At 37.6% G+C, this 26,927-nt stretch overlaps 2 protein-coding genes across 3 annotated transcripts in view; one reads left to right on the forward strand and one right to left on the reverse strand.

Moving 5' to 3' along the window:
- The first annotated feature begins 12,101 nt into the window (after positions 1–12,101).
- Positions 12,102–13,199, forward strand: LOC139117716 (tripartite motif-containing protein 3-like). The gene has a single exon (XM_070680959.1). The coding sequence runs from the start codon at positions 12,102–12,104 to the stop codon at positions 13,197–13,199; it is 1,098 nt and encodes a 365-aa protein (XP_070537060.1).
- Positions 13,200–21,698: 8,499 nt separating this feature from the next.
- Positions 21,699–26,927, reverse strand: part of LOC139117438 (protein NDRG3-like) — a 30,181-nt gene continuing 24,952 nt past the window's right edge. For both annotated transcript variants that reach the window (XM_070680554.1, XM_070680553.1), the window contains one exon: positions 21,699–21,933. The gene's annotated coding sequence lies outside the window, so the exon portion shown is untranslated. The remainder of the gene's footprint in view (positions 21,934–26,927) is intronic.

The following is a 26,927-nucleotide window of genomic DNA, read 5'->3' on the forward strand; positions in this document are numbered from 1 at the left end:
AATTTATTTATTTTCTATACCGTAAATCAATAAAATGCTCTAAAGGTACGATATACGCGGACGATACGCAGATGTATGTCATTTGCAACACACCTGACGACATTCGAAATGGTGTTGAGCTCAGTGTTCATGACGTTAGGTACAAAAGTTTGTGATCTGTGAAGAAACTATTGCGCACGTCTTTCGACACTGGAAATCTTGACACATATTTTTTTAGTCACCGTTAGCAGATAAGGCGAATGCTAATCGACATTAGGTACACATCCAGCTGACTCGTGTCTTACTTTGCACAAGGTTTGATTGACAGTAATATTCAAATCCCCATCGGCGTCCCCTGGGTCACCGTTCTCACCGGCCACGCACAATTACACATTAAAATTGTACCGAAAACTTATCGGTTTGACAATATGGAGTCATTATGCATTGATAAGGTATTTACCCTGCTGTAGAGCATTCCCATCTCATAATTTTTCATATAAAACACGCAAAAAACCGCAATGTCTGGAGCTCTCTGTTCAAGCATGGAGCTAAAAACGTTTTTAGCTCCATGCTTCAAGCTGCTCGTACGGCGTCTCTTTGCATAATGAGCGTCCTTTCATGTGTAATCCGGCATTTTAACCAATGGTGTGAGAAGGACTAGTAAAACTTAGTTTCTGGAATCAAGAGACAGGCGAATACCATTGTGAACTATGATCAGAGCAGTTTCAGTTCTGTGAAACTTTCTGTGTTTAGATTACAAAGGTTCCAGTAGCGACTTGGAAGTGAGAAGTGACAGTGTTTGCCATGAATTTTAGGGGGAAAATGACAAATTTTACTACGATAGCTTTTTAGGCTATTGCTGACTTGAATAACGTAATATAGGTACTTTTCCAGACTGTAGTGAGGGATTCACAGTTGAAGTTGTGCACAGAAGTAAATTATCTGGGCATTTCTTCAACAAGGCAGTGGAAAGGGGATCAAAAAAACTTATTTTTACTCTGTGATGTATAGAGATAGTTCTTCGATACTGGTCGGATGGAAAGACAAGAAAGTGAATTTACCGACGATATGAAAATACTAGTCTCGACAGGAACTTATCTTTACATTTCTTGCACACAACAAAGATAGAGGTACAAGCGAGATTACTGTATTTTCTGGTTGGCAGTTTCACTTGTTGTCGTTGTTACGCTTATTTTAACACTTCCCTTGTTGTGTTTCACACCTCCTTCGCCCTTTTGTTCTCCTATCTACACATGTTTTGTCAGTGAATAATTATTTTTGCTACCTTTGATTCGGCCACAGTCCTGTGATTCAGTTTTTTGCATGGAGCATGGTTGTTAGTCTACCCATAGAGGTAGTAGTCTCTCCTTTTACCTCCATGGTCTACCCCAACGTGCATTGGGATACAAGCAAGATGGTCTTTGCTTCTACTATAGTATCTGATGAAGGAGACTTCTAGTTTTCGAAAGCTGATACTATATACCACTGATTGAATTTAGGAATACAACCCATTGCTGTAATGTTTACCATTGAAATGGAAACGGCGGTTACTGTCTTGCAGTACCGACTCTGATAGTTGCAAAGGTGCCTGATATATTCATGAAAGCAATTAATACATTACATTTTGTGCAACAACTTCTCGAGAGCTCAACTGTGATAAATCAAAGACTTTTCCATAATTATACCGAACGTTTGGAACACCGGAATCAAACGTGAGCATTAATTTGTAAACATTCTTTACATCGTGAATGATCAAGGGTGGTGGTGGGCTATCATACGTCGTGGCGCAGTGGTAGAGTCCAAGTCTTTTTAAACCATAGTGTATAGAAGATGACGCCAAATAGTGAGTTCGAGACCCGCACAGGGCCGATTTGATGCATAGACAGCTGAAGGACTTTCAGTGTTCATGCGAGCTACCAGGCCCGAATACTGTGCAATCGGCCCGAGTATGCAAGGCAATATAGCCTATGGCCATTTGTTTTTATTAAAATGGAGATAGTGGTTGATTTTCATTGTTGGTATAGTGTACAATTTTTTTCTTTTTGGCCTGTTTTCATGACTTAAACGCTCATCATCATTACTATGGACAATGTAATGGAAAAATGTGTAGAAAAGTTGTTTGCCCATAGAGCCAGGAAAACTCTTTCCATGTAGGATATCCTTATCAAGCTATTGATAAAGCTAGAAAGTACTGTACACCAAATTAATGTCATCAAAGACTTTTTTTTCCAAAAAAAAGCAACATTTGAAAATATGACCCCAAAATATGCCAACATCACTGTTGTGTAAATCAAAGTCTTGAAATGTGAAAAATACGTCTATTTCTGTGACATCAACATGACTGTCTTTAGATTAATTGCCAGTCTGTTTAGGGCAAGATATGTTGAGAGCAAACAGAAACACATAACGTGATGCCCGACGACATTAGAGCAACAGTTCAGCTTAGAAAAAGTCTCGGAGAAAGGTGTAGTTCAGGCATGCAGTGAAACAGAAAGTGTGACGCAGTGACATCGTGTACCAACATCAGTTCGTATTACAACTTGTAAATGAATTCCAACCTATGATCAGGTTGGCGATGTTATCATGTCCTAATATATTAATCCAACAATAGTAACGAAAAATGAATGAAGATAGAAACATCAAAATAAGACTAAATTAAGCTTAATTAAACCAAGGCACGTTTACTTCAAATGAGATCGATGTGGTCCTTGAAAGTAATCCCTTGAAAGTAATCAAACTTTCATTGTCATGTCTTTTACTTACCCTCCCTGACCCTCTTCATTAATTTGTTCTGCTGATCATCAACGCGAGGGGCTTATCGCCCTGACAAAATAACTCCTTAGCAGCTCTTATGAGCTGCTAACGAGTTATTTGGTCAGGGCGATAAGCCCCGGGGATAAGCCCCCTCCCCCGTGTTGGTGATCGGCTCCCAGGATCGGCTGAACAAATTAATGAAGGGCATTAGGGAGGATAATTGAGAGATATACACTGTTTTCTCTTGAAATACTATTTAAATAATAACACATGAGAGCGAGGGCAATATCACGATTTATTGCCTGCCCAAGGGATGGTGGTCATGATCGAAATACTGATGATGCCCGAGCCGTAGGCGAGGGCATCATCAGTATTTCGATCATGACCACCAGCCCGAGGGCAGGCAAAAAATCGTGATATTGCCCAAGCTCTCATGTGTTATTATTTTTATTACACCGAACAAGCAAACATGCAAAGAAACAAAAACACAAAGACTTCTTCGAGTACAGTTCGCCTTCTGAGTCGGACCTCAGCGTAAAATGTTGTCAGTGCCGAGTCTAGGGTTGCCGCTAAAGTTTGCCGATCTCCTCGATGGCTTTTCCAAATTTGTTGCTTGCATAGTCGCTGAACACAGAAATTGCATTCCTTGTTGCCATTTTCGTTCGTTTGCTGTTTACTTGCATCAAAATATCGTCTAACTGTGCCGGTGACAGCTCTGCATGACGTTTCGCAGCCATAAGTTGCCAACTGCAAAGTACAACAAGCGAACGACAATTTGTTTTGCGCAGAAAGGATGCGCAGTAAGTAAAATGACATCATCCATGTAATATCAAATGCAGAGGGCATCATCAAGTTCGCAGAGGGCATCATCACATTCGCAGAGGGCATCATCACGTTCTTTTACATGTCACATGAGTCGTGTTTAACCAATGGCAGTGCACGCTGAATGAGTGAGGTGTAATAATCTGAGATAGCGATTGTAAAGTAATAGGTACACACGTGACACAGGTAAGGCTTATGTAATGGAAGAAGTTTGTTACACGACATTTATTAATTATATTAATATCTTTAGATGAAAAAATCGTGTAACACCCTGTGGTCTGTGTGAGTGTTTTGCTGACGCTGCTGGCGTACATAAGGAAATTATACACAAGTTAGCTAGGTGAAAATTTTGACTTGTGACCATATGTTGATCATTCATACAAGGGTATAGAGGTCGCCTACACTGTGTTAGTGGATCTAGCTCAAACCTCATTACATCACTGGGACCGCAAACTTAGACTCCCTGTATAGACCCTGGGTCTATGCCTTAATCATGTCTATGCCATGGGGATTGGTCCCGTTCCATTGCTCAGATTTTAGTGGAAGCTTTCTGAAAGAAATAATTGCAACTAAATATTCATGTTCAATAATGTCTGCACTGTGATAAACAGGTGATATACGATATTTCAGCCGCAATTTTCAATCCCAGGTTCTCGCATTAGTGGAGTTCTCCTTCTAGTCAAACACTTGGCCAGCACGATGTTTGATTTCTATAACATTAATTGCACAAACTGATCTCAACCTTTTGGCATTGCTAATCCTGCAAACAGAGTTTACACAAGCGTTTGATTGACGGTCGGTTCAAATCGCCAACGGTCATTAATTCCCCACCACCAACGCTCGAATTTCATAAAAAATTGTCTTCCAGTCGCGTTGGAATTTGAAAATAACCACAAAGTTCGATCGGCAGAAGCTGCGCGCTGACCGCTTTGCAGTCTGTGTGCGTTTTTGTGGCCGGTAAAAACTAAAAAGTGGCATTTTCTGGAGCGAGTGCCCGTGTTTTGCCTGTTTGGTGTCAACTTATACAATGAACGCCGCCATAGCTTCGCGTCCTTTTAAAGGGAGGCTCCACCTTTAAAGGTATACTGTCACCTGTTCCAATTTTGCCACAGTTGCCATGGAAAGAGAAAATCTAACCAATCACAGATTTTAAGCGGGTGGTCGCTTTTTAAAAACAGCGCCCTCACATGGGCATTTTGAATACCAAGGAACGCCCCTTTGACCATATATGGGCATATTTAGATTACAGGTGACTGCATACCTTCAATGACTTCGCCTTCGGCCTTCCCTGGTCAGTCTGCACAGTTCATCGTACGACGGCGTGTACGGCGCTTATCTGACAAAACGTGCTTATCTGACAAAAATAACTAATTACTACTTGTAGCCTTACTCATTTGTGTAAAGTAATCCCTCACACAATACTTCGTCTGTTAAAATACACGAATGAAATTTTAATTACAGAAGTCTAAAATCACAAACATCACAAAATAGCCATAAAATAGTTAAAAAATACAGTAAATTTCATTGATTGCGTAAAATCGCCGAGCACCTCAATAAATCACTGTGTATACATCGATCAACACATAAAGGCTGTCTTAAGGGGTAGAGGAGAGGGCACGAGGTCACATGAGGTCGTGCGCTCTCACGATGGCGGTAGTATCAAAATCACCACATCACAATGCGGCAATGGCAAGCAGAGTACTTTTGTTTTTGTTTTTCATCACCTTCCTCGATCGCTAATTTTGCCATTTAGTACATAAATTATATTCAATAAACATGCAAATGGGTGATAAGAAAAGCACCTACATGTTGCAACACGTACACGAAGTTATCTCCATGGGCTCGTACAGTAGTTTGTACAGTGAGCGAGCGCGAGCCCGGCCGATGGAAGAACAACCAAAATAAAAAAACTATAGGCCTATGTCAACAATTTGAGAGTAGTTTACAGAAACAAAATCCTTCGTATAGAAGAATTCGTATTAACGTTAAATTGGCACACTCTGTACAAAACATCGTACGAAGCGACGACATGTACCGCGCGCATGAAGTGCGCTGGCTAAAGTGACTCCCCAGGGTATTGCTAAAAAGAGTTTTGTCAGATAAGCACGTTTTGTCAGATAAGCGCCGTACATACGACCGTGTGAACGACGCCTCCAACTAAGTGTAAAGGTTGACGTCATTTGTCAGCCTCGGAAGTAACGCTGTGATAGGCAGGAACGATATCCATGAGACGTATAGTGCATTTACACTGAAACAACATGTTTAAATTAAAAATAGCATTAAAGGGACATTATCGCTATCTTTTGACCTTTTTTCACCAATATTGTTGCAAACGAGCAGTTGCTGATGTTGTTCGACTTATTGAAAGATGTCTAAAAAATGGTCGACCATAGACAACTTCCATCCAATTTTGCCTACACTGTGTAGAAAAACCTCGGGTCAAGGGTTAACAGTAGCCCACCTAAAACCTCTGACCCAAGGTTTTTCTACACAGTGTAGGCAAAATTGGATGGAAGTTGTATATGGTCGACCATTTTTTAGACATCTTTCAATAAGTCGAAGGACATCAGCAATTGTTCATTTGCAACAATATTGGTGAAAAGAGGGTCAAAAGATAGCGATAATGTCTCTTTAACGATCGTAATACGTTGTTTCAAAAATATTATTTTTACAAAATACTATTTACTGCGATTTTCCGTGAATAAACCTACTATACCCGTACATAGTCCCTCTAGAGAGACTGTGATCAGTGGTTTCATAGTTTAAATTCGAAACCTGATGATCTAACATCAGAACAGTGACTGAACACTTTTGATTTTGATCAGTGTGTTTCAAAAAACGTAAGTCAACGTTCAAGGAGATCGATATCTGTACACAGCGTTAATGTGCAAATCCAAGACAACATGATGACAGGTCATCAATATCGGGTGTGGTCCCCGGGCATCAACATTCTGACAATCCAAACGGGATCGATAGCGGCAGGATCGCACCTTCAGTGTCGAAAAAGGGAAAAACTACTTAGATGGGGAAGTTTGACGGTCTGCAGGAACTCGTCATAATTTTAAATCCGCAAACATTTTGAAGGTCCGACTGGACGTACTCGTATCTTAATTAGTTCAGCTCTTGAGCTCTAGGAATAACAATACCGTTACGGAATCATAATACCTCCAAATCGACTAGTTCCAACCTTGCTCGTTATACACCGTCGATAAATAAAATAACAACATACATGATAAACAAAACTCATGTGTTAGGAGGTTCGTCTTTATTTTGATCATCTTGCGAAAATTCGCACCAAGCATTTATAAGATTCGAAACCTGTACATGGTGTACATGGTATATAATCACCATTTATAGAATAATAATAATATTATTATTTATTTCTTGAAAAACGCTTTCCATGTAAACACATCTCAAAGCGCTGTACATAACTTGATAAAAAGTGAAAAGGCATTTAAAATATTGTATGATATAAAAAGTCATTCGGTGAATAAAAAAGTTTTAAGGTTTGATTTAAAAATGTTAAAATTCTCACTGCAACGGAGTAAAATGGGCAGCCTGTTCCACAACCGTGGAGCACTTGTAGAAAATGACCTGTCTCCATAAAAAGCCGTGTTAACAATAGGCTGATAAAGTGTATAAGCTCCATCTGTAAAAGAGCGAAGAGTGCGGCCAGAAGAGCGAATATGTAAAAGCTCTCTTAGGTACGAAATGGTGTTTTTTGTCCCAAAATCTGTCACTAGATTTATTTTTCAACATTCTATTGAAACCATTTACCGTACTCATCCGAGGATAAGCTCCTGCTTATGTATAAGAACCTCCAATGATTTCATAGGATTATTGAAAATGCTGAACATCTGTGTATAAGCCCTACCCTAGTTCAACTCAAATACAGAAAGGTTCAGAGAGTATAAGGGTACATGTTGGTAAAATTACTTTTCATATCAAAGACACCATTAAAAAATCAATAGGTTATTTTCAAGGATTGCTTTATATATAGAGGTGTGAATTACTTAGATAAACCTTTGTGTGAACTTCAGAAAGGCGAATAAAGTCGAACGACTGGGCTTTGGGGGACACACCCACCTGTAACTTTTACTTGCTTTTAGAGTAACCATCCACAGCGCGCGACTCTCAATGTTAGTTATTTGTAGAACTTAACTCCAATGCGAAGAGGTTGATTTTTGAACGTTTTTGTTTTGGGCATGGCGTAGGCAACAACAACAACACAATTTATTTGTCATCAGCAACAACAACAACACGACTTATAGACACAAACAACAATACAGACTTCTTGGTCCTCAGTGGATACCTCCTTGGCCATTGTAATGTTGATTAAATTGATGCAAACTGAGATTCTTTTGTATAAAAGAAAAAACAGTGGTGAAATAAATGTAAGATTCCCTATGGGCACTCCGCTATCAGGATTTAAATAACGTTCTACTGTTCTGAAGTAGTAATAAATTGGCACACGCAAGGTACATGTAGGTAATTACCCGGCAACTTAGTAGAGCAGTTTTCTACATGACCTAATGTTTAACTAAACAAGTCCGTTTTATTGCCTGAAGACTGAAAGGATTCCGTCAAACTCATCATGCAGCTCATTCACCTAGTAAACTGATGATATGTCACAGTAAGTATAAAACAGATGATATGCCTAAACTGGAAAGTTTTGAAAAAGGGAATAAAATATTGTAATGTAAAACATGATCTGTTGTAGTCATTTTGTGTCCTGTTTTTCATACCGGCGTTTAAAAACTGGACCAATAAACTGGGTGCTAGTCGAAATATTGATGTTTGTTCTAGTTCTATATCGGAATCGCAGGCTAATCGTGTCCATGGGGAGCCGACAGTAAAATCATTTTCAACACTGATGCATGGTATAGGAACCGTTTTATCACGTATTTGTAACGGAGTAAGACAGAACTTGAACTGGACAATAAAGTGGTCACGGGTACATGGCACCCATATTCAAGTAAATTTGGTTTCAAAAATGGATGAACAAATGGTACCATTTTTGCCTGATGTGAGGGTAACACAGACGGTGATGGCAGTTCAACAGACTGCTTCATTGACCATGAAGGTGTAACTTTGCACAATTTTAAAATATCGGAAATTTATCATCTGGTATCGAAGTATCTGGTATTGGGAAACACATATGACAGTAGAAATGTTGTACCATGGCAGTAATTTATTGATCGAGACACAGTAATTAACAAGCCTACAGTCTGAGGAGATGAACATTTATGAACAATGATGACAAATATGGCGGCTTACTGTACCTGCCTTACATTTACCATAGTGTAATCCCAAAATCCAACAACTATACTTTTAGTGGAAATTAGATTTACTTCAGTACTAGTACGTAATCGAATTATCTTACCTCAGGAGTAGTATATTAACTTTTACAAATAATATGTGCAGTAGAAGTATTGTACAGGGAATAAAATCATGTATATTTTTTCTAACAGAAATTAATGAGGCGCAGAGGTATTTTAAAGAAGTGTTCTTCAATTGATGGGGAGACGAAAGAAAAGCTGAAAGCTGTGATGCACACTGTTTATATGTCTAGTGAGGATAGCGACTCATTTGCAGAGTTCGACTCGTCAGATGACCAGTTGGGCATCACCAGAAAGGCAAAACCACTAAGGAAAAGACCCTGCTCTGGGGAGTTGTGTTTCTGAACGACACATTTTCCATGCTAGACAAGATACTCGAAAGGAAATTGAACAAAATTGGGGGGGGGGGGTGATACACGAAAGAAGGGATGGTTCGGCATCTACTAGGCCTTTGCCTGACGGTGCACCTTCGTGGGCAGTCAGAGATTCCCATCTTGATAGGAGCAACGAGTAGAGTAGCAAATTATCTAAGGTTGAATTGTGTGCAGAAGCCAGGAGTCTCCGTTATAGTCTTTTTAATCATAAATTAATGACATTTTTTTTTCATTTTCTTGTGCAGTAAATTAAATAGTTGAATTTTACAACTTCACTTTTTTATTTTTCTCTTTAAGTGGGATTGTTTGCTTGTGTTCTCACTTGGTTATGTTTCCTGACAGTGACTTTCTCCGATACGAAATATGTTTGTTAGTGATGTGGGAGTGACCGCATTTGTCAACTTTAAACACCTGTTTTATATAGGTGGAAGAGGATACTTTTAGGATACTGACAAATGTGTCAATTCAAACAACATTTGTCCAGGCCAAAGTATGAGGAGTAAATGACCACTTTTGGCCAAAAGTTACTACTCTGTGTATAAAGGTACAGGTGTTAATATTGCGGGATGCAATTACGTCTTTGTATTAACACCATCCACCTGATGTATTTATCATAGGTGGTGTATGGATTCCTTTTCCCAACATCTTACACCTTGCAAAATGATTACCTTTTTAGAGTGGGTAAAGTAACTTAAAAATGTGACCCTATGCCTGTATGTCAAAGCTGCAAAAAAGTATAATAAATATTCACATTTTTCTTTATTTTTCAATAATCATCAAAACTGGTACTTATGTCTCCTGCACCAGACTATAGTAAAAGGTGTGAAAAATATTTTAATGTGAACAGTGGTGTACGAGGTATTATGAGTTCAAACGTACTACTTTCACATACTTTGCCGAGTACTTTGCCTCCCCAGTTAAAGTAGCCTTTTGTTACAGTGCCGTCAAGCCGAAATCGAGTTAATTCGGGCTGGAATGCAAGTTCATAATACAAATTACGATAATATCGTCAAATTTATAAAACAGCTAACAAGGGGTTTACCGGCGGAAACGGTGAGACTATACGAAACTGGTTTGATTAAACTGCGCCGCCTGGTCAGAAATGTTGTGATCAGGCGTCTAGCAGAGTGAGTTGCTTTTTCACTGATGGATTCTTGATGTTCATATCCTTATAACATCTTATGTTTTATGAATGTGTAGTGTAGTAGGAGACAACTTGTAAACATTTACACAGTATATGTGAGGACTGTCATATATACCTGATATGATAACACGCCATAGTTACCGCTGCACACTGCTATTAAAGCACACCGCGAGTTATTCAAAGCTTCATAGTTTTTGGAAATTTTCCTCTTGCATACTGGAACGCACAAAATTGTAATTCTCATTTTGATAGCCGACAGTCGGCTTCTGGAAGCATGGACATATAAAATTTAGCAGTTACGTTAGAAGACGTTGTTTTTGCGTACAGTTTTCAAGAGCTCTGTTGTTACTCCCCGATGCTCGATAAAAAGTACATTGAATTTTACTTAGTTATGCTTTTTGGGAATTTGTAATGTGCTTTCCATTTAAAACGTAAATGCAAGTCTGTACTTCTATTGCCAATAATGCTGGTAGCTTGAACACTTTGGTATAATGCCAGGTTTCACCCAGTTTGCATCCTGCCAGTGAGTTTTTATTCCGGGCCAGGCTATACACGTAAAGGCTATATGACAAAACTTGACACACGCACAAAAAAACAAGAAACAGCAATGTACATGGCACCATTTTACCAAATAGAACAGCTGCTTTTGCACACTTTTTTGCCTCGTTAACGATATATTGTGACATTCTTTTCGAGAAATCCTTATATTGCAATTTTTGAAAAATATCTTTCTCTGGCAAACTACTTTGGAATTCGTCAATAACTAGTACAATGCATGCCTCGTTTATATTTCTTTGAGATCGGCAACTCATTGTGCAATATTATCATGATCACTCAATAGGGAGTTATCATGATAAAAATTGCCAATTATATTATGTCAAACATTTTTAAACATCAAACAGAAGATCTTGTAGGGTATCGTGTACATGAACCTTTTTCGTCAGAGGGTAAAATGGGGTAAACTGGGTATAGTTGTCGTACAAACATTTATAGCAAGTAATAATAATGCTATTTTATCCTTTACTATTATTGATTATGAATCTATACAAATAACATTTCTAATCTAATAACCCCTGGCACGACACCAAGGGCTGAGCCCTATATAATATTATCATCACTTTAATGCGACTATTTTTTTACAAGTCACATCCACATATTTTCAGGGTAGGGTTGAATTTTCCGCACTACCATATATAGAAATACTTGTCTGACAATAAGACAAAGACGTATTCTCGGATTTCCTGCCGGCGTGCGCATATGATGGTACTCCGTTGAAACGCAGCTGGAAACGAACGTATACCAATTTACGTCGTAAGAGGCGCTCGAAATGTTGAACCTTCATGTTTTATTTCGAAAATCGTAACCAAATTTATAACACTAAAATTTGAAATCATGCCATTTAACATATAAAAACACGCAAAATTTGAATATAACGTACTTTAAAATGAAAGACATATTATAAAGAAATAAATGCAGCCTAAACAGTTTGCATTTCTTGAGTTTCCATATTTGAATGTTGGACTGTGTAGGTGTAACTTACTCACGCACTTCCGGGTTTCTTTTGCAAACGTCAATGTCGTTCACTCAGCAGCAGACGTGGTAGATCACCGGTCACGGGCTGTGTCCATCATCTGTCGAAAATTAAGGGAAAGTTGCGTGAACATCGTAACTGGAGATTCACCTTTATAGATGGCTACCTCGGCACCATCTGCTCCACCTCTTGAAGTTGACGCCGACGATTTTAACGAACGATTTCTTACTTGTACGATATGTTTGGAGTCGTATCAGGAGGCTCCAAAACTGCTACCATGTTTACATTCATTCTGTCGAACTTGCTTGGAAGCGCACGGTCGAAATCGCCGCGAGTTCAAGTGTCCAGTGTGTCGAAGAGACATTAAAATACCTCAACAAGGTGTTGACGGTTTCCCTAACAATATATTTGTCAGAGATTTACAGGAATTTCTTGCAGCACAACCTCGGCGGGCCGGGGTCTCTCCCACCAGTCAACCTGCGGTACAAATGGTCACTCAGCGAGAACGTAGATACAACCCTACGCAGCCGAAACTCAATAAACAGGTGAGCAGCAATATCTTCAAGAGGACAGCCATCAAGATGAGACTGAATTTCAGGTCGAAAAATAAACGCTACTGTTCCTACCACGCAGAGAAAGAGCTGAAACTTTACTGTGAAACCTGCCAACTCATAGTTTGTAAGAAATGTGTGAAAATCGAACATGCAGATGGCCATTCGATTCTGGACATCAAAGCAGCCGCGGTGAGTCGATTACAAAAATTAGGGGTTTTACTGAACGAAGCAAAATCCCACATAGAACCAATGTATATCAGCTCGGAAACGGTTGGTAACGAGCTGCGAAAGCTTCGCACAAGGAAAGAAGAAATACGTGCAGACATAAATGACGTATTTAATGATCTTATTCAGTCCATTGAAACACAAAGAAACGTTTGTATCGCGAAGCTGACAGAAGCAGCTCAAGGCAAAGAACACGCCCTGGCCACCCAGTACCATGAACTTGACCTCGGACACAGTACTGTGAAGAGTGGATGCATGTTTGCCGAGCAGACCATCCACGACTTGAAGGAATCGGACTACGAGATAGTTGCAGCTAGCAACCAGTTGGCCGCCAGACTGGAGGAGCTTGTGTCAGTCCGCAGTCGCCACACTGCTGAACCAGTAGAGAATGCTTGTCTTTCATTTCAAGTCAACGAGGAAGATATAGCAACAGTCCGTCAACTTGTATCTCAGATCGGTGAAATTTTGAGGAATTAAAGCAACTGTCGTGTGTTTAGATTATGTCATACCATGACATTGCAAGAAGAAATATCTCTGATTTTCATGTAGTGTAACATTAATTCTTCTTGTACTCATGGACTATGGACTTTCCATGGTGAATACCTGGTGTTTGCAATATCATAGACCCTGAGGGTCGGTGGCAAATTAACCAGCTTGGAATTGCAGTACTGGACTTGTTAACAAACAATTATTTAAAGCAATTTCTTTCATCTTACCAACTCTTTTGCATGAATGTGAACGAAAATCAATGGAGAATTGCAATGTTTAATATGTCTGTCTGGTGACGCTAACCATCAAAGGACAAGTGTATGCCAGTTACTTTAAGTATTCTCATTGCCACAGCTACTTGTGTTCAGGTCAAGCCAACTGCTGCATACAGTCCCTGAATTATCTATTCCTAATAGGTAGATAGGTGTCAAATGCTGAGATGTGCAAATTGCAACATGAGAGGGTGCTGTGAGCTTGAATTTCAAATTGTGAGTTGCATTATCTAGTTCCTTCCCATGTTGCCAGAATGATGACAGATTTCAAGCTCATCTTGCTATGTTCAAATTTACATCTGCTTGTGAAAAATAAGCACCTGTGAAGTTAAAGTAGAAAAGCATTGATTTAATGTAATGAAATAGGATTGTGACAGAACCTGATTAGTTTTCTGTATTGATTTTTCATGGCAAACTGGCATTCTGTCTATGTTCCTTGAGAGAATTATTGTACAGATCAGGAACTGAAATTTTGATGTCAATACTCAACATGTCAGATTGATACTAGTCAAGTACCATTCTGATGAAAAATTCAGTGTGTTTTGCTGTGAAATGACAATTTTACAGCAATATTCTGCGAAACAATTAATTTACAAAAAAGGGGCATAATTACTTAGTCATCTTTGAGAGGACAAAGAGTTTGATTAATGAAGTGATTGTTGTATTGAAGTCAGATTTGGGCACAGGAAGCAGCTTAGCATAGTTGCCATATGCTTGTATTGAAACTAATTAAACAGACAATATTAATGAGACGGTGTGTAGGCAGTTAGGAAATGTGGCTCATCTCTTAAGTCTTCTTTGCTAAATGTCCGAGCATAAATGAGATGTACAAGAACTGATTGCCTTGAGATAATATGAGACAACTGGAAATTTGCATGCTAATAGAAGCAGTTTGTATGTTGCTTCACCTGTCAGACCGTATTGACTTAGAAACACTTTAATTTAGCGTTGCCCTCAGAGGAGCTGTTTTATGGTTGCTGGGCATAACAATGAATATGGATGTATGTACAGGATACACTTTACTTCCAATTGCTGCGTTTTAAGACAATATGAAGTTGAATTGAATTGATCGTTGGTGCTTTTAATACCTGAAGGGTATCTCACTCTCAGAATTGATTTTCTCATGAGAATATTTCCGTAACATTTATACCTCATTCAGATGATAAACAACTCACTTTCCTGGAGAACGTCTCTTGTGACAGGTTTGCAACTGGCATTTGAATGATGAAATCTGTCTGTACCACGGTTATACTACTATTTTATCCAAATAAGTTTTTAGCACTGATAACATTGTTATACTCAGTGTTCTTTTGAGAGAAAATATTGTTTGCCTTTTCCGCACTAATGCACAAATTTTCACAGTCACACACGTTTACTATCAAGTACATCTCTCAGTGTTAAACTCCAGTTTTGATAAAACGAATATTCTGTACGTAAGTTATACTTTATACCATGACAGATACAGTAGAATACGTTCTAAACCACCAGGATTTCTTTTCAAGCTATTTGGGAAGATTTATGTCAGCCACTTTGATTTGTAACCCGCTCATTTCATTTTATCCTTACAGTGTCATGTGATGAAACTGGTAGTGTAATTACTTGTGTTTTCTAGGTTATCTCTGTCTATTCCCTGAGATAGTGTCATGTATTACCACAATGTATTGCACTGGTGGATCATAATATTTTATGTATTCTCTGAAATGGTATGCAGTTTTACGACGTTTCAAGTCACAAGGGTAGCTGTCTGAAATTTTTTTCTGCACAAATGATACTGATATACAGAGAAAACGTTGAAATTTTCAAGTGCAAAAGTGAGCTATATTGGTGAAATTAGTTCAGATATTGATGTCAGTACAATATCATGTTGTTAGTTGATCATATTTAATGTCAGTATTGTAGATGATTTTTACTGTCATGAGAATCAAGAATTTTTTTATGTCGAAAGTGATGGGAGAATTTGAATTTTTATTTTTCAAAATACAATTTTAATAAACAAAGGAATTGTGCAAGGGGGGATTATTCTTAGTGTTTTAAATGCTTTGATTTGAAAATTTTATTTGAGAAAAAAAGACATTGGTAGTACTAGTTACATAGTTATATAGATAAGATGTGTGATTTACAAAGAAACATAATTTATTGTTTATTTGGAATGTTTTAATTGTACAATTTGTTATTGTTGGATATTATACCACTGTATTTTTTTTCTCTAAGTCTCTGTACTTTTACCAGTTCTTGACATCAATTTTGTGATTTCTATTTGTATATATGTCTGTTGATGAACAGATTTTTAAAAAATTGTAAATGCAGTGCATGGTAGAATTCAAAGTAATATCAATGTGAATATTAATGATATTTGCTCTGAAACTGACATCACAGTGTGTATATGATCTTTGTGGCCCACATCGTGTAAATTTTTTTACTGTTTCAAAGAAAAGTGGCCATTTTGTGCAGTCATATATTTTCATTACACCAAAGGGGGCTCTCAGTAGGGAAGATTTGTACAAGAAAATTGGTGGTTACTTGTAAAAACTCCATTAATAACCTTCTCGCCCTCAGTTGCCTGTTTATAAGTCAACCAGAATTGTAAAAACGATCATGCTGTACGACCAGCATTTTTTGTAAGCCAGCCTAGGGTTGTACATTTTCACTACTGTTTTCCAATCATTTTATTGGAGTTGTCATTGTTACACCGAGTAATTATAAATATCGTTGTGGGAAGAACAAAAATAATTGCGTGTCCCAAAACATCAGTCGACTCACTGAGTTATTAATAAATGTTATTTTATGTGACAAGGAGAACGTAAAGGCTCAGAGAGTTTCAGAGACTGTAAATTTTATACCATTTTGTCAAGTGTTCTTGTCATGTTTTTGTAAATGCTGTTTCTGGTTCTACTTTCTATTGCATATTGAAACTTCCTGTAACTCAGCTTGTCAACAAAAGCTGGGCCTGTTTGATTTGCGGTGCCTTTGTTGACAAAAATGAATGTGAATTTAAGACTGAAATTCATACCGTGTGATTTGTGCTGCATGCTTATCTGTAAGAACCATGTACTACATAGAAATATAAAATACTGTTTTATATCAATTTGTCATGCTTTGACAATTAGAAACACAAATATTGAGGTTATGTGTGGTAGTAATTTAAATTCGGACATGTATGGTACAAAAATACCAGTACCATGAAAGAAAGTATTGTTAAATTTAATTGTTTTGGTCAGTTCAACCTCGGACCTAAATCTCTCCAATCTAAATCTCTCCACACAGTTTCAGTCATAAGGTCAAAGGTCTGTACATATGCAAAGAAATGGGCCGAAAGGTTAGAAGTTAAATGATGACTTTTTGACCCCTTGCAAGAAATGAGAATGCAGCACTGTAAATATCTGTAAAATGACATGGACAGAAAAGTATAGAGTGGAGTGTATAGTGTGTGATATATTCATCATTGATTTCAAAGTGTATAGCCATTGGTAACAAGTCATTGTCATGGTAATTGCAGACTTAATGCCATTAATATTTTCCATAAATGAATACTATTGTGATGTGTTTCAAGCATTAGATGTGGCAGAGTAGTAAGATTATGAGACTCTGAGTGTATCAGTGTTGATCAGTGGGACTGAAGATACGCACCAAATTATCATGATCAGTTTGAGAATAGCAATATATGTACAGTATTAGTAGCTGAAGATGGAGATGTTTTTTATCTGACAGCTGAATTCTCAAAGAGTGTACTGTAGTTTAATTGTGTAGTAATTAGTGAGAGAGTTATTAAAATCATTGATTGACACTGTGGATATTGCTGCAAATTAGGAATCCATAATATGAAAGAGGGTAGTGTTTACCCTGCCAGCTGAATTGTGGGAATGCAGTATTTTCATTCACTTGTTATCAGCAGAAAGAAATGGGAAGCAGGATATTTGGATAGTGATACTGATAATAAGATAATTTATTACAATTAGCAGTACCAATGTATGTATTTTTCTTCGCAGAAGGTATGTTTGTTCTGATAATAAACAGTATTTAGATGAGTCTGTCTGGAACAATTTACCTCAATCGGCATTTTTTAAACCAGTGATTAAAAATGACACTTATACGGAATGTCGTGAATCGTTAGCAAGTCAATAGATTTTAGAATGAAGAGATAGAATTTTCTACAAAAAATGTATACTTAAACATGTGCAAAAAGTGACTCAATAAATACTATGTTCAATATGTGAAAATATTGTAACTTTCTTTTTTGTCTGTTTTCTGATGTGTCTTCATTTTTATAAAGTCAAAGTGATTGTTTTACTTGCTTTTGTACCTCATAATATAGCTTCTGAAAATCAACAATGAAGTAAGAGTTATATAAAACCTCTCTGTACTGAAGAGTGCAATTGAGACTTTGTGAGAGTGCAGTGGATAGGTCAGTGACTTGCATTCCGTGTAGATACCAGGAAGTTGCATCATAATCTTTCCCCGGATCTCTCCTGACTGTATGTGTGGTGTGGTTGAAACACAGTCCCTACACACATGGGACTGTGGTTGAAAGTATATTTTGTGGGCCACTTCCTTGGCGTAATTCAAGGGCATGACCCATGCTGTCAGCTTCTCACTGACTTTAACAAAATTGAATGTAAATGTCACCTTTAATACCTGTAAGGAGAGATGGTTGGATTATTTGCCTGGATTAAACATGCCGGTCCATTTACAAAACCCAGAGCAAGCCCAGACTGATCAAAATCAATTTTACTTTACGTGAATAAACATATCAATGCATTAAAGTACAATAATTACAACTAAGGAGGACACTCATGATTTGAAAATTTTAAGTGATTCTCTTGGTATAAGTATTCTAGCATTGTGATTTCATGGATGCCATTATCATTTTATCTGTAAATGTTTATGATAGTGACTTTTGATCTGTGTAATAATGGCAGATCACTATTCCAAATCCAAATCAGAATTATTGAACCCTTTATTATATTGCTAACAACTGTGGTCCCCAGTGTGTAACTCATTTTCAATTTTTTACTCTGTGGTTTACAGTGAAGTGAGTGCCCTTTAAACTCAGTGCATCAGGGAATACATATACATTTACTAATACGGAGTATCAATATTTGTACTTCCAGTGCCAGATGACTGAATACATTTGGTACACAACCCTAGAGCTTGGTAGTTGGTCATCACATCTGATGAAATTTGAAGTTTATAAAATTTTATGTTAAAACTAATTAATATAATCAAGCAAAAGTCTTTACATGGATAATTTTTTGTGATTTAACTTCAGATACATGAATATTTCTCAACAAACTTTCATTTGAAGTTGTAGGTAATTACAGATAACCATCTTTCATGGTTTACCCCATCCCACAAATGGTTTCATCCAACCTGTTACTGTCATAGTGGAGATGGACCCTAGTACTGCAAGGAAATGGGGTGAAAGGGTTTAGGTAAAGATTGTATAGAACTCCATTTCACTGTTAGTTTCTACAGATATGCTGAGGCTTCTCAAATATTTACCAGTATAATGCTCCATTAGCTGCAATATTTGATGTACTTTCCACCTTCTTTGTTCTGTTTGCGAAATATAGTGTTTGTTTTTTTTCCCCGAAATCCATATGGAAATGTCCAACTTATCAACAGAGTCTGTTTGTGCAATGTTATTTTTTTAGAAAACTGAGTTTCAGTTTTAGATGGGGATCATTTGTCAATGATAAAATTACATATGTGTCATTTTTGCAAAGCCTTTAAGTTTCAACATAAATTCCAGAGATGAAGAAGAAATGCTCTTGTTTGCTGAAACAAAAATAATGAAACTATCAAGAGTTACAGCTACTGTATCTATGATATTCAGATTTCATTTATTTTCACCCCATAATTTTCAATAATATAATATATCCATGGCGTTATTGATGTGTTTCAAATCATATGTTGACTCTCTATACAGTTCCTTTTTTCATTATTAATGACGCTTTCAAATTATAAAGCCATTATTTTCAAAAATTATGTCAAGATGAGTGATTTTATATATCAATTTGTTTTCTGTATATATAAAAAACTCCTTGTCCGAAATTGAAATTGCTTTACTGACCTTTGTGCATACTGTGAGTACACTGAAATAAATCTATTGCCTGCTTGATAGCAATCCAGTGGGTGCTGAGATCTCTGTAATGCCATCAGTTGTTAATGTCAGCTAGGTACTTGTGTTAGTAATCCACGACCACAGGGATTTACAATCCCATTAAGAATAACTCTTCTCCGATGAAGTTCCCATCTCTGATAGCGCGGCATTACTTGTGACTTCCACTTTGATAAATGGTTAGCAGATGTATTGCCTTTCCACATTTTTGGCTTTTCAAATATAATTCTCATCATCTTCACTCACCTTACTAAATCATATTTTTCTTTCTGTTGTCAGGTTTCATACATATGTATAAACCACGTCACCAAAATATGATAGCATGTCTGCTCCTGTGTGAAAATGTATTTCAGTGTCTCCTATCTTTAAAGGACAGTACTGATAATAAAACAATGTGTTGAATGAATTGAATGATTTTAAAAGATCCTCAATGCCTTACAAAAACAACTGCTTTGTCATCTGTATCCAATCACAGACTGATTATGTCCCAGCTGTTTATGATCCCATGCAAATAAATCCACTATTCTGTTAATGAAACATGTCCACAGAGGTTCATCATCACATTAGGCTTACATAGGAAATTCACTCTTGATCAAAGCTCTAAATTAACAATAAATTGACATCAAGAAATAGTTGTCTGTATCTTTGAATGATTTTTCCCACATAAAAAGTACATTTGTTAAAAGTCCATTTATAATCAGTGCATTTGGTCGCATCATTTTGTGTTACATTTTTTCTGCCTGTCCTTTTCTGTCAGGTCATTTCTGAATTAATCTGTCAAAATTGATGAGCTGATCACTCATAAATACAGCAAGACATCCATATTAAAAACCACTTCATCAATTATAGGTTTGAGAAAATAATACTCCAAAGAACAATGAACAGCGCCCTCTGTGTTGAATGATAGGTATTTTAAAAACATTTGATCTTTTCGCACTATACCTGTACATGTACGGGCACACAAGTTTACAATAATTGCAAATAACTTTGACAAAACTTTTAATTAGGGATATTCTGATTCAGATTCCATTCAGAGTGAGGCCATGAAACTGTTAATCCACAAAATTGCATACACTTTTCTTCAAGTATTGGTTCATATAAGTTTTTCAATATATATATATTATGTTGATGAACTTGGTATGATATGCATATACACTTCATGTTAATGATTTAGACTTAAAATCACAGTGGTTAACAAGTAAATTTCATAATTGATGGCTGAGCAGTTTTTTACTTCAAATTTTTCTGCTCCATATACTCATAGGGTAAGATCTTACATCTTGAGGCATTTAATACCTGTGGCGACATTGTTTTTAACCTGTTTACCCAAATTAAACAGGTCCACAAGTACCATTGATAACAATTGGTTTGGACCAAACCATGTTGGTGAAAGGGTTAAAGTATCACTTTTTGAAAGGTATGTACTTGAATGTTTGCATTGCTCACCCTTGATCTTCTGCATTTTCTACTGTAACTTCTCTTCATAAGGGTTGGACTAAACCATTGAAAACTGAAGGGAATCAGCTATTTTGAGGTGACGATTGTTATTCATATTTTATAACATGGAACTATTTTGAAATACCAAGTAGCTTGATTTGGGTATATTTATCTCTTTCTGAAAAAATCCTGATCTTCATAATTGTCTTATCAAAGTCACATAAAAAAATTGAAACAAAAACAAAAATGTCCCTGATTTATGCAATGTTGTTCACAAAATCATGTGAGCAAAATGATTATACAGCCACACCAAGATGTGATGCTGCATCATGGTAAGAATCGGCTTTCTCTGATGGTAGGTTAAACCCAGAATTTGAATACACAAGGGTACACACAAAACCACATACACAAACACACAGAGAAATATGTGTACTTCTATATACGCCTTTGTGCACGTGGGTTGGTTTGTGCCGGCATCACGTGATCTCTTTGGTGTATTGGGTGTGCAGAAAACCTTGTATCTTTTTTATTCCGGAGTAGAACAATCGTCTATATGTAGTTTTGAGGGTTGTTAAATTTAAATTAAGACCACATTCACTTTTCGTACTTACCATTCATCATCATTCATTCATTTAAAATGTATAGTAGGACAGAAAGAAGTACAATTATTAAAGATTTATTTTTCAATGAAAGTCTACCAATGCATGGGAATAGTAACAATAACATGAAATTGCATAATGGCATGGCCCCTTCTCTATGAACCAGGCCTGTAGCTGAGGTTATCTGCTTGAACACGAAATAACAGACTAATCATTTTACTATCAGAAATAATTGCTTTTGATTATTTGACAGGTATTCTGTACATTTTTAGCATTGTCAAATTTACAATTTACATGTTGTTACGTGCAGAGAAAACGAACAAAAGGGTGAACTCAGCAGTTAACGTTTAAACAAAATTTATTACGAAAAAAAACTAATTGCTAAGTTAGGGATAGGATACAAGCTTTAAAGTGTACAGACTACTTATCTCAGCTGGGACGGCAAAGCTCCAGTCTCAGAGTTGTAACAGTCAGTCGGATGAATGAACAGTCCTTGGCTTGCAGGCTTGAATTTGCACAAAGTCCACAGTATAAATCCAGCTTTGGCAGTGAAGGTCTTGAAAAGTCTTGAGAATGACTACTGCTGGAGTTTAGTAACACACAAGAGACACGATCCCAAAAGTCTGACTGGAAGCTGTGCACGTCCCTTTTATAAAGGCATGTAAGAACAATCTAGAACTTTTATTGACATGCTAATTACTGTTCTAAAATTATCTCCCTTACACAACTAATCGACTTTCCAGAACATTCCAAACATGACTAATTGAATTCAAGGTTGTGAGGTCATCAGGGCAGTGACCTTGAGAATGTTCTAGACTAATTGAACTCAGGTCATGATGAGTGTGGGGGAAATGACCTACATAACACACCCCCTCTTCAAAAAAAAGAAAATTTTTCAAAGAAAATCTTTCTTTTGCAAAGTAATCTTGAAAAAGATTTAAGTACTCAATTTTTTTTTCTTACTCTAAAGTAAAACTTCTTGAAAGTGAACAACAATAAACTCTAAATACGAGAGAGACAGTCTGCAATTAAATTGTCTCTGCCTTGGATATGTCTAATGTCAAGATTAAACTCCTGTAACATTAAACTCCATCTTAGCAATCTCTGATTTTTGCCTTTAAATTTCTGCAGAAAAACAAGAGGGTTGTGATCAATATAAACCACTATTGGCTGATTTGAAGAAGTAACATAAACTTCAAAATGCTGTAAAGCTAATATCAAAGATAAACACTCTTTTTCAATTGTAGAGTAGTTTCTCTGGGATTTGTTAAATTTGCGTGAAAAATAGCAAACAGGATGATCTACACCATGACTATCCTCTTGCAATAAAACAGCACCAGCAGCCGTATCACTAGCATCTACAGCTAATTTGAATGGCAAAGTGAAATCTGTGCAGACAACACTGGGGCACTTTGCAGTATGGCTTTAAGTGTATCAAATGCCTGTTGGCATTGCTCTGACCAAACAAACTTTACTTTCTTTTTAAGTAAGTTAGTCAAAGGCTCAGTAATTGCGGAGAAATTTGGACAGAATTTTCTGTAGTAACCAGCCATACCGAGAAAGCGCATCAGTTGTCGTTTGCAGTTTGGTATGGGAAAACTTGAAATGGCACTGATTTTAGCATCAACAGGTTTTACCTCACCCTGTCCTACAGTATGTCCGAGGTAAGTTACCCTCGCCCAACCAAACTCAGATTTGGCAAGGTTGACAGTCAACATTGCTTTGCTCAGTCTCTCAAAGAACTTCCGCATGAGCTTGATGTGTTCCTCCCAGGTGTCACTATACAGGACGACGTCGTCAACGTAAGCTGCACATCCGTCTAGCCCGGATATGACGTCGTTGATCATCCGTTGGAACGTTGCCGGAGAGTTCTTCATTCCGAATGGCATCACCTTGTACTGGAACAATCCGTCTGGTGTAACAAAGGCGGATATTTCACGAGCACGAGCCGTCAGAGGGACTTGCCAAAATCCCTTCAGTAGGTCAAATTTCGTCACATACTTGGCTTTTCCCACTCGGTCGATGCAGTCATCAATCCTCGGGATTGGGAAAGTGTCTGTCTTTGTTAAAGTGTTGACCTTCCGAAAGTCTGTGCACATACGATAACTGTGATCTGATTTGGGAACAAGTATGCACGGCGAACTCCAGTTACTTTTACTGGGTTCAATAAAGTCATTGTCCAGCAGGTATTTGACTTCTTCCTGGAGATATTTTGCTTTTGTTGGATTCAGTCTGTATGGATGTTGTTTTACAGGCTTACTGTCCCCAACATCAACGTCGTGATAGATGACGTTTGTCCTCGTTGGAACATCTTGAAACAGGTGTTTATATTCATGGAGCAGTTCTTTCACCTGTTGTTGTTGTTCTGGCTGGAGGTGTGCCAACTTTGTAGACTCCAGCTTCTCCAGGATTTCTGAGTTCTGAAGCTTGACCGAGCCCAGCTTTGAGTTTAGAGTATTTTCACTCAAGTCAGTTTCAGTATCACTATCTTCATAATGGTTTGAACTGACTGCACTGACAGGCTGAGTTATAGTAGGATTATCCCTATCCAAATATGGCTTAAGCATATTTATGTGACATAGCTGTTTTTGTTTTCGCCTGTCAGGTGTTATTATGATGTAATTTAAATCACTCAATTTCTTATCAATTAGGTATGGCCCAAAGTAACGAGCATGGAGTGGTTTGCCAGGAACCGGAAGTAGGACAAGAACTTTTTGACCTGGTTCAAACTTCCGTTTTGAGGTGTTTTTATCATATTTGGTTTTCATTGACTGCTGAGATGACTCAAGATTTTCTCTGGCTAATTCACATGCTTTAGAGAGTTTTGTACGAAAATCTGACACATATTGCAAAATATTCAGACAATCATCATCGTCTGATAAGAATTTCTCTTTAACGAGCTTAAGTGGGCCACGGACTGTATGTCCAAATACAAGCTCAAATGGGCTAAAACCAAGAGACTCCTGAATTGACTCTCTAACAGCAAAGAGCAGATAATGAATTCCTTCATCCCACTGCTTCTCTGTGTCAAAACAGTAGGTCCTAATCATGTTTTTCAAAGTTTGATGAAATCGCTCAAGAGCACCCTGACTTTCTGGATGATAGGCGGATGACCTGTACTGTTTAATGCCTAGCTGATCCATTACTTGTTGAAAAATACCAGACATAAAGTTGGAGCCTTGATCGGACTGGACACATTTAGGGAGGCCAAATAAAGTGAAAAATTTGACTAAAGCTTTCACTATAGTCTTTGTCTTTATATTTCTCAGTGGTATGGCTTCTGGGAACCGAGTTGATGTACACATAATTGTCAACATGTACTCATTTCCTGATCTTGTTTTTGGTAGGGCCCAACACAGTCTATTAGTATCCTACTAAATGGTTCTTGAAATGCAGGAATTGGCTGTAAAGGGGCCTTTGGAATGGTCTGATTTGGCTTTCCTACCATTTGACATGTGTGACAAGTTTTACAGAAATGTGCTACATCCTGCCTGAGATTAGGCCAATAAAAGTGACTGAGAATTTTATGATAAGTTTTCCTGACTCCTAAGTGACCAGCCCAGGGAGTTTCATGGGCCAGGCGCAATATTTCAGCACGTAGGGCTTTGGAACCACAATTTGATGTTTTATAGCCCAATCGTCATCAACCAAAACATCTGGAGGTCTCCATTTACGCATGAGAATACCAGACTTTGTATAATAGGAAACAGAGCTATCTGAAGTTTTACCTTCATCATCTACCCTGTCAAACAAAGACAAAATATCTGGGTCTTTGTGTTGTTCTGCAATGAGATTTGATCTAGAAAATGTCTGACTTTGGTCAGCAGAAGTTTTACTGGAAGTTTCAAATCCACGAGGGATAACGGAATGATCCGTGTCAAACACCTGACTGAGAAAGGTGTCATTTAAGTCAACATCTGTGACATTATTTTTGAGAGTATTTTGATTCTCGGAAGTTTTCTTTGACATGGCTCGAGTAATGGCACATGAAGGAAATAAATCGGTATCTCTTGTTCAATTGGCTCTGGATCCTGATCTAAACTAGGATTATCAGTCACAAGTGGATTAGTAATGACCTTGTCCCCAGCAAGGTCGTTTCCAAGAAGAAGGTGAATCCCTTCAAAAGGCAAAAAAGGCCTAATACCTAAAGCCACAGGTCCAGAAACAAAGTCCGAAGACAAATAGACATTATGGAGAGGAACAGGAATGTAGTCATTACAATCTACCCCCTTAATAAGAACTTTAGAACCTGAAAATGACTTTTCAGAAAACGGCAGGGTATCTGCCAACAAAAGAGACTGGGAAGCCCGGTATCTCTTAAATTTTGACAGGGGTAGCGGAAGAGAAATCACTAGAAAGTGATATAAAACCATTATGAATAAATGGCTCGAAAATACCCATAATGCTATCTTGAGAAGATTGACCTTGACCTCATTAATTGGGGATGAGAGGGGTTAACCTCAGAAAATGTGTTGCACACATTATTAGACTCTAATTGAGTTGATGAAGAAATAAAGCCGGTTGGCTTAGATCCACTTTGACCACTTTGACCTTCACGTTTTCTTTTCAATTTGAAACACTCTGACATTAAATGGCCGTCTTTCTTACAATAATTACAAGAAAGTGTACCAAACTGTTTGTCAGAAGGAGATTGAGACTTGGGATCTGATGATGTGGGAGTGTTACTTGAACTCTGTGAACTGTTGTCATTTGATTTTCTACTCTCCTTTGAAAAATTCTTGGATGAAAAGGAGGAGTTAAATTTACCTCCATTGTTTCTGTAGGAAAAGGACTGGGATGATTTGCTGAGAAATGAAGATTTGTGAGTCAATGAATAATCATCGGCCAAACGTGCAGCAACCTCCAATGTATCTGCCTTTTGTTCATTGATAAACGTCTTGATGTCACTCCGGATGCACCTTTTAAATTCCTCAATCAAAACAAGTTGTCGTAATTTGTCATAATTCTGACTGACCTTTTCAGAAGAACACCAGTGATCAAACAGTTGTTCTTTTGTTCGAGCAAATTCAACATAAGTTTGGTCTTTCGCCTTCTCACAATCCCTAAATTTCTGACGGTACGCTTCAGGCACCAACTCATAACCCTTGAGAATTAATTCCTTCACAGAATCATAATTTGAAGCCTGCTCTACTGACAACTGAATGTAAATTTCTCTGGCTTTACCACCAAAGCACTCTGCAAAAGCATAGACCAGGACTCCTTAGGCCAATTCAGACTCTGAGCAATTTTCTCAAAATGGAGAAAATATTTGTCAACATCCTTTTCTTGG

This window comes from Ptychodera flava, chromosome 18 (genome assembly GCF_041260155.1).
Source record: "Ptychodera flava strain L36383 chromosome 18, AS_Pfla_20210202, whole genome shotgun sequence".
Taxonomy (NCBI): Eukaryota; Metazoa; Hemichordata; class Enteropneusta; family Ptychoderidae; genus Ptychodera; species Ptychodera flava.